The following is a 9,108-nucleotide window of genomic DNA, read 5'->3' as shown; positions in this document are numbered from 1 at the left end:
GCTACCTCTGCGGAGCGGGTCAAAGTCTTCATTGAGACTCGATCGCTTTCATGGAAATTATTTGATTTCATATTCGCTCGTATAATATAAATTGGTGTAGTTTTCTCCGCAGTCCATTTTAGCCGAGCAGCTCGGTTGTATATTTTATTACATTAGTTTGGGTCTGAGGTAAATCAAAAGCAATAGAGTATAAAACTTAATGTATAATCATAGTATTTACAAACTTATGTTATATAAAACAAATATTTTATGGCTATCATAATATACTTACTAATACAACATGTCATTAATAATTTACACAATATTCAAAATAAAAGCAACAGTAAACCAAGTACTGACAGCAATAGTTCTAATAGCACAAAAAGATACGCGATATAAATGGAAATAAAAGAGATTCCATAATTTACATGGTACTAAAATTATGTACAGATAAAAAAGAATATCTTTCGATACAATTGAATATTATTTTCGTTTATATTTTAAATAATATGGCGAATATTTTGCATAAAACACCATTTCACAAATCAAGCAGATAATGAAGTAAGAGTTTTTCATTTAATTGTGTGGAATATGGTATATAAATAAAGTAACATTTCTAATTCATCAACAAATTTATTTGTAATTCAATTAATGTAAAAACGCTTAGTAATCCGATACTAGATATTGTTGTACAAAATATAACTCTACCATGAAATACAAATTTATAGAAGAAAATCAACGTGTTGCTTTAGGACAGCACCATTCGACATTTTTCAAAGTCTTAGAAATTTATACAAATGAAAGTTTAATGTACTTAAATAATTATAAAACACTACAAATAAAAGTCTTATCACATTTTATGGTAATTAAGTATGTACATACTGAGTGACGCCGGATGAATATCATTGCAACTTATTTCTTAACATTACTATGATCCACTGTAAAACTTAGTTAGTAATTTTGCATAAATATACATATTTCAACGATTGCAAAAAGTTAGCTAGCTAAAAGAATTTAGTTGAGCTTTAGATCTTTGGAAATCTGAATTTCTTACGATTACAATATTGATAAACATCTACGTTTTATCTATACAACTTTAATTGCGATCTAACAAAATTGTTTAGAAAAATAAGTCGTCATTTTGGCTTCCACTTTACCCTAAAAATGGAATGGTCTCACGAACAACCATCTTATTATTACTGAATAAATATTGTATTACCCGAACATTTTGAGTGTCGCATATTAACATACGATTTCTTCCAATTGATTTGATGCCTAAGACTCTGAGCAATTCATAACAAATCGTACGATTATCGATACATTCTGCCGATATCGTATGGAATTTCGAATACGCATCTAATGGCACCGCTACTGAACAGAACATTGCTTCAAATGCATCTTACCTATAAATTATTTTACGAAGTATTAAGATTTTTATAAAAATGTTAAACATTAAACTTCAAACCACACCACGATCGAAATCAAAGTATAACTCAGCAGCATTATTGCTCTCTATACTATAATTATTTCGTACATAGAATAGTAAATAAGGTAATGTATCATATACGAAACGATGGAGTAATCTCGAAGGCTTTATAATTATCTAATGAACAGCTACAGTTTTAATTAATTCTTTATATTTAATCCTTTACTCGATATCATTCAATTTTGAATAACTAACATTAATCGAAGGCTAGAGCGCCACGAGTTTAAAAGTTGTTCCCGCCGAGGTTGTTCGTTTGTATAGTCTGGAGCGACTACCATACGAATGCAAAGGGTGATAACCGAGCCCTCCTTACTACATTCATAATGTGTGCAAGCAAAAAGATTCCTTATAATGTTATTGCTATTATTTATTTTAATTTAATTTAACAGTTACAATATTTTCGATATAAATTATTTTATTAAAATGTCAATTTCCGTGTGATTATTACTTCCGCACTAGTCGTATAGGTAGGCTCGATTGACATACAACTTTTCCGAATTATCATTTCGAGACTCGTTCATAACTATAGCAGCAATTTTCCATTGTATTTTTATAAAGTATCTCCCTGTACTAATCAATAAATAATTATTATTATCCGAATTTAAATAACGAAAAAATATAATAACCAATTTAATAAAAAAAAAAAAACAATTTATGTAACCGAATATTGTGATCAAGTCAGTAATTAAAAATATAAAGATATAATGACAGTAGTTGTATTACAAAATTAATTATTATCTTATGTATGATACATCGTAAACAACAGTTTATATAAAAATCTATTGAGTTATTTAGATAAGGTTAATTTAAGTGCTAAAATACGTAAATACATAAGTATGCTAAAGTATAACTGGTGGATGTTTAGTCTTTAATATTAAATTAAAATAATAATGGTTGTTTAGATTTATAAAAATAAATTATTAGTTGAAAATAAGTGCGTACGCGTTCCAAGTTGAATTTAAATAGGTACTAGCTACAATTTAATTTAAGTTTGAAATAATAGTATATGCTCTAGAAAAAAAAAAATGTGGCAGTTACTGCACATCATTAGGTTACGAGATATTATATATGCCGATTAATTTTAAAATGTCGACGTTACAGCTACGCCACAAACTCAGTGCATACGCCTTATAGGAATTAATAAATTCAAGTTGTGACCAAAAACGACTGCAAGAAATAAATACGATAAAAATCGAATCTAGCTTAACGACTACTTAGTTAAAAGCTAGCAATATAAGACAAATAAAAATCACAATTCTACATAATTTCTAAATCGGATACGTCTCACATTTCAATACAACTCGTAAACATCTCCGAGCTTCAAAAACTCAATCTCCAACCACAGTAACCAGTATCACTAACCTTTCGCGAAGGTCAATTCAAAGAATGTATAGGTACGCTTAGGATACGCGAACTAAATATAAATCGTACTCGACGAGAACGAAGAAGACGAGATCTTCTCACCACGCACGGCTTACACGCGACTTTAGAATATTTAACACTTTACCGTTCGTCCTGGTAGGTTATTGCATACGTATCTTCCTCGGGTCGGAAGAAGTCAATATATATAGATAGGATCACAGGCACGCCGCTGGCTCGAGAACACGGGCACAGCCGTCATGGTCTATGGAACCTGGGAACAGATATTATTATTACTATAGACAAATATTGACCGACTTTTGCTCGTATCGATAACGAGTAAAAAATTCGCAATACATTCACCAGTATACCATGAAATTATTTCATAATTTGTCATAACAAACATATCTTATTTAGCGAAGTTATGTTTCTTGTCGAAAGTATATTTTTATGCCTGGTAACCTTCGTAACAAAGGTCAGATTAGTACTAGTGTACTTCTGCTATTGTTGCCAACGCTAAACGTGCCAAAATATATGTTTACAAATAAAACATATCAGAAGTAATTATACAATTAAATATTAATCTTAGTTTCTCATTATTCATTTCAACAAATTTGCACGACACGACACCGTATAGTTACATAGAAGTGCTCTATTGATCTGATTACAAAACATTCTGCACGATGTCCTTTGACAATCAGACGATAATAGATACTTTGTTGATATTGAATATATCGAAAGACATACATATATATACATGTTTTCGATATAGTTCAATAAATGTAATATTTTGTTATATAATTAAATTACTTTTTTATTACAACATTATATTTTTTAATCATCACTCATCTCTTTCATGTCCTCAGAAGTCCGCTTTTGGTGTATGTTCCAATTATTTGAACGATTTGATATTTGGGAAATTGATGTGCCTGCATGTTTGTCGATCAGACGAGGTGGGCTGGGGGTATAGTGGTGTGGTGGAATGATGGTGGTACCTGGTGAGGTGCTTGCTATCCTCGTGCACGGCCATCTCGGAGCTCTTGAACTCGTTGAGCTCTCGTCGTATGGCGGCCTTGTCGCGCGGCGTCAGTCGTGTCCACGGCTTGTCCGCGCGACGGTCGTAGTCGTGCGCCTGCAAGAACACATTCACACACATTCATGTAAACGATGGAACCTCTGTCAGAATTTTATCGATTTTTTTTTTTTTTTGGCTACTTTATGGTATGGCTCTGGACAACATCGATGCCAGGCGAAGCGATTAAATAATAAATATTTTTTTAATTAAAATTAGTTTGCACTTTTCAATTTTGAGAATAGTTGATAGAAGTACCTGTGTGACTTCAATGTAGTCACTGAATCTGATGATTTTCTTCTCTTTAAGTTCATCTACCGTCGGCCGGAAGCTAAGCTTGCGCAATAGGTATCGTTTCTTTTCCTCTTTCTGCTTCTTCTCTTCCGCGGGGGACTGACCTGCAAAGAGTAAAAAAATATATTAATATTTATTATGTTTGTTATTAATACCATCTTAATATTCGATGAGCCATAATCTTCTAAATAAGAAAAATATTAAGTAGAGTGAGCGGTGTCCATACACGTACTTTTGAGTATGTTTCTTTCGACGAGCTCCTCGGCGGTGGGGCGCATAGACAGGCGGCGGATGAGACGCGCTCCAATCGCTTCCCACGACTCCTGCCTCTCGTGTTCGCTCTGCACCACCAGGATGTTCCTGCGTGCGAACCACGACGATTTCTTAGCATTAATCGTTAATACTTGTGTACGAGATTAGATCTTTCAAGATAACTAACGCAAGACGATCTCCGAACGCCTTCGAGGTACCGATAAGACAATACATTCGCTCCAACTGATCGCGCGCACTGGCAATTGGCCGCCGACATAAAATATGCCAAAGCTTGTATGATGCCGAAAACACGCTCATAATGTCCGATTAACATAAACTCTTGGCTTAATCCCAAGACTCGTAATCTGGTCTAGATTTAATTGATAAGCTCAGATAGAGCTCTCCGTTCGATCGACTGTTCAATAACTTAAAAAAAAAACTCAAAACTTAACATGATATGGTAAATATTTAACGACGATATCACATTTTCGAAATACGAACTTTGTAAACATTTTATAAACATAAATAAGAGCGTCATAATTAAGTAAAAAATCGATAAGAGGAAGTACTTAAACTATATGGGTGTGAGTATGCAAACAAAAATAAAACTCCCAGGCGTTCCTACGAGCCGAGCAAATAATACTGTCACAAACGCACGCGACGTACTACTGAAGTCTACGTGTCTTATACAACAATAGGAATCAATGAGATCGATTATTCTATATGAGGTTAATTTACTGTAATATCGTTCATTTCGCTCAACTGTATAACTACTTCCTTAAGTGAGCTAAATAAAAACAAGCGGTCAAAATCGGTTTATACTTTGTATATAAAACTTTATCATTCGAAATTCCTTTGAATTGACATATGATATGTCTATCACAATTTATAAAATTATTTTCGTTGATTTCAAATTAAATATAAATAAATAATAAGACTAAGAATTATACAATTATGGGTCAGTACTTAGGTACTAACATAAAAAAGTTGATACATTTCCAATGACATTTACTAAATTACAAACTTTACTTTACCTATGTATATTAACGTAACGTGATTTTTCGGTTCGTAACTATTGAATTTTCTCCCAGCTGTTCTAGAGAATGCGCGTGCCAAAGTTGGCTCAATGCCGGAACGTTTGATTATATTGGCAACGTACAAGGTACTTCCTACTACAATTGTCTATTTACTACGATTTCAAGTGCGAATAATACGCAGATTAAGATTACACTGCAGTTCTAATAATATATTTCTAAGCACGATGACAAAACGTTCTCAGAAATTCGATAGATGCTTTCTTAATTAGTATACATTTTAATTTCACATAAAACTATTTGCAGCTGGGATGTGATCGTTCTTTCTACGGTTGCACAACTCATTATATTGGCACAAGTAGCTGAGCGTCATTAATGTATAATAATCATACGACAGATTCAAAGTCTATTTTGCTCGTTTGTTTGTTTAGAGGGTTTTCGTTTGAGTAGAAGTCTGTCTATCGCCTTATACAACATTGTTACAGAACCAAGTGTAAAAAAATTAATAAACTTTATTTTTACTACGCCAGTATTCAAATACGATTGTTAGTACAATATATGTATGAGAAATTAGAAAAGTTGTTGGATGCATTAATAAACAAACGCAATCTGGTTTCCTGTGAGATATTTAATGACGAAGCAAAATTAAAGCAATTGTAAACCTACTATTAAAATTAATTAGCGAACGACAAAAGTATGAGATCGCATCCTGGAACGACCGGAGAGCAATCAGGAGCCGACGGCTGAACCAACTTTACGAAGCAAGCAATATCTAATAGAGAGCAAAATCGGTAACTCTGTGACTCCCGACAGGTCTGGCGAGAGATCCTCCGAGCCGGCGCCCGTACCTGTTGATGAGCTCCTGGCGGTCGGGCCGCAGCGCCAGCTTGATGTTGAGGCTCTCCTTGCGCGCGAGCTTGGCGGCCACGCGCTCCGACTCGCTGGAGTACTCGTCGCGGTACTCGGCCGCGCCCTCCCACGGCCGCGCGTTCTCCTTGTTCTCCAGCGTGTTGCCCACGCGCACCGGCCGGCTGCTGTCGAGGGTGCGACTGCCGTTATTACTCCGATAGCTCTTTGTACTATGTGAAAGGGAATACAAATCGAGTTCAGATTATAGAATACGTGTCGGGCACGGCATCGGTCGCCAGCAGTGGTGAGAGGACGCGAAAACATTACATTAAGCTTGTTTTTGTTATGTGGTATCGTTATTTCACCAAAGGTATTTAAGTGTGCGAAATATAATGTACGCAACGTTCTGGAAAACGAGCGAAAAAAGCGAATCAAGTAATTTTATCGCTTAATTAGCGTTAAAAATATTTAATTAGTAAGGGATCGTCGACGCAAACGTGCGTGACCGGCGTCTCACTTCGCCGTTGTATGTCACAGCACGCTATTGTCATACATTAATGAGGTTTTAGTATTAAATATTCTGTTTAATAAATTTAAATGAAACATAAAATAATAAATGACCAACAAATTATATCGGATCTAATACTATAGTGATTAAAATTAAAATTCTTACACAGTTTTAATGAACATAGCGTTACTATTTGGTTTGCATATATTCGTTACTTTTATATGCAATTTAACCGACAGATACATAAACATGCAGCACAGACATAACAAGAGATAGAACAATAGCATAAACAGCCAAATATATCTATAAACATTAATCATTCAACAGACGACATAGAACTACGCGACTTACGATCTGGTATGTCAAGTACATTCAATCAGTTGTGGGTGTGTATCAGTTCAGCTAATCGTAGGATCTATTGTGGTGCGTGTGAGTGTCAGCGTGAGCGTGTGTCGTGTTAATGATCGTCGGTGTAGCGGTCGAGGATGTGAGCGGACACTAGGTACATGAAGACAGATGATAGTCGGAAGCGTGCGATGCACGATGCATGGGCGAAGGCGAAGCGGACCGTCGGGAGGTCTGTGAGGCGTGGCTCGACAACATCGACATAACGAGAGAGTGTTACCATATGCGGATCCTCGGCTTGGGCGGCGGTCGCCTGCTCGTCCGCATGATGAAAATAAACGCACACTTACAACATGTCCGCGGAAACCGATTCATTTAGCGATCGTTTATGATTTATAGTATGGCAGTAATAGTGCAGCAGTACAGGCGTTGCAACATAAATTGCAACTCAGTGCGGTCTTTTGTGTAACCGCGCGAAATTTTCCTGTCCACGTTTAAGTATTACTAATGCTTCTATTATTTAAATTGCTAATAAAGTTTACCACACGTATGAACATTTATTCAATTGTCTACGTTTAACGCGCAATAACTTATTCACGTGTGTAATATTTTAACAATTTTAAAGCGACAATATTTTCGCTTGAAAATTATTAATTATTAAATTTATTATTATTTGAATTCATTTTAAATGAGATCATTATTTTTTATTATGGCTTCGTGTGGAATTTAAACTATTGCACTAAAACATCGTCTAAAACTAAACAAAACTAATTCATTAAATATAAGTTTTGATTTTAACGATGGAATGATCCTTTTTTATTATTATACAGTCAACTAATTTAATTGTAAGGTTAATTATAATTTCCGAAAGTATTGATGTGAAGATTAAGATTTTTTGTCACTTTTGATATCTCAATTCACGTATTTTAAAAACATTTATAAGTGATATAAGGAAAAGTTTAAGAAGTGGACGAGTGTCGTGGGGCGTATACTGACTTAAAGCTGGCGTGGTGGTGGTCCTGGCGCGGCGCGAGCGGCGTGGCGAGCGGCGTGCCGGCGGGCGACGCGGCGGGCGCGGGCCGCTTCTTGAGCGCTGACTTCAGCGGCACGGCGTTGAACAGCGGCTCCTTCGGCGGGATCTCCTCCACGCGTGACGTGTCCGCCGCGCCCGCATCCGTCTCCTCCTCCTCCTGCGAGTCTTCCTCTTCGGCTGACAAAGCGAGCGAGGGGATCGTATTAATTTGAGTCGTGCGTAGGCGAAACGTATAAAACGTATGAAATTAACTTTTTAGGTACCTAGGTAAAAAACCGGTATAAGAAGATAAAATATCGAAGAAATTACCCGCAAGCTGGTTGGTTGCATTAAAGACCAATATTTGAATGTAGGTGCAATTTAAAATAATTTTAATTAATTAATTTGTAAAGAAGCATTTCGATTTGTTATTTGTTAATACTAACAATCGGACTGTGTGTTCGTAAGCTGATGCGTGTGGTGGTGTCGCGTGGGACTGGGCGAGCTGAACATGGGTGGTGGCGGGATGGGCCCGATCTCCGAGAGCGCGATGGGCGGTTCCGGTAGTTCCGACAGCATCAGCTGCTCCTCCGCGCTGACGTCGCCCTCGCTGCCTCCACCCACGCCACCCATGCCGCCATACCCCACTACAAGTACAAATATTATGTCAGCATGAGGCAGTAAGCTAGCAACCAAAACCTTTGTGATATAGTAAAACGTCCAGACAAAACCGTATTGCAAGAGACATAAGTAAGTGTTTATATATTCGAAAGACGTGGTACATATTGCAGGAATAGATATTTCAGATTATACTAATATATTATAGCTAGAAATCGTTGGCAATGTTATTCATATTTTTCTTAAGAGAATAATTTAAAATTATATTTTGATATTACCAAATATTTTATTTGACATTAC

General features: G+C 36.0%; 1 protein-coding gene across 8 annotated transcripts in view; it reads right to left on the bottom strand.

Annotated features, from left to right (window-relative positions):
- Nucleotides 1-185: 185 nt before the first annotated feature.
- Nucleotides 186-9,108, bottom strand: part of LOC113400067 (phosphatase and actin regulator 4B) — a 55,752-nt gene continuing 46,829 nt past the window's right edge. For 4 of the 8 annotated variants that reach the window (XM_026639451.2, XM_026639456.2, XM_026639453.2 and 1 more), the window contains 8 exons: nt 8,637-8,837; nt 8,175-8,388; nt 7,459-7,491; nt 6,325-6,555; nt 4,423-4,550; nt 4,155-4,294; nt 3,820-3,956; nt 186-3,098 (listed from right to left, as the gene is read on the bottom strand). In XM_026639451.2, the coding sequence (XP_026495236.1) occupies nt 3,083-3,098; nt 3,820-3,956; nt 4,155-4,294; nt 4,423-4,550; nt 6,325-6,555; nt 7,459-7,491; nt 8,175-8,388; nt 8,637-8,837 (1,100 nt within the window). In that variant the 3' untranslated portion in view covers nt 186-3,082. The remainder of the gene's footprint in view (nt 3,099-3,819; nt 3,957-4,154; nt 4,295-4,422; nt 4,551-6,324; nt 6,556-7,458; nt 7,492-8,174; nt 8,389-8,636; nt 8,838-9,108) is intronic. The other 4 variants (XM_026639454.2, XM_026639452.2, XM_026639457.2 and 1 more) reach the window with 4 other exon arrangements.

This window comes from Vanessa tameamea, chromosome 8 (genome assembly GCF_037043105.1).
Source record: "Vanessa tameamea isolate UH-Manoa-2023 chromosome 8, ilVanTame1 primary haplotype, whole genome shotgun sequence".
Lineage (NCBI taxonomy): Eukaryota > Metazoa > Arthropoda > Insecta > Lepidoptera > Nymphalidae > Vanessa > Vanessa tameamea.
The sequence above is the reverse complement of the archived record's forward strand: the minus strand, read 5'-3'. Positions and strand labels throughout refer to the sequence as shown.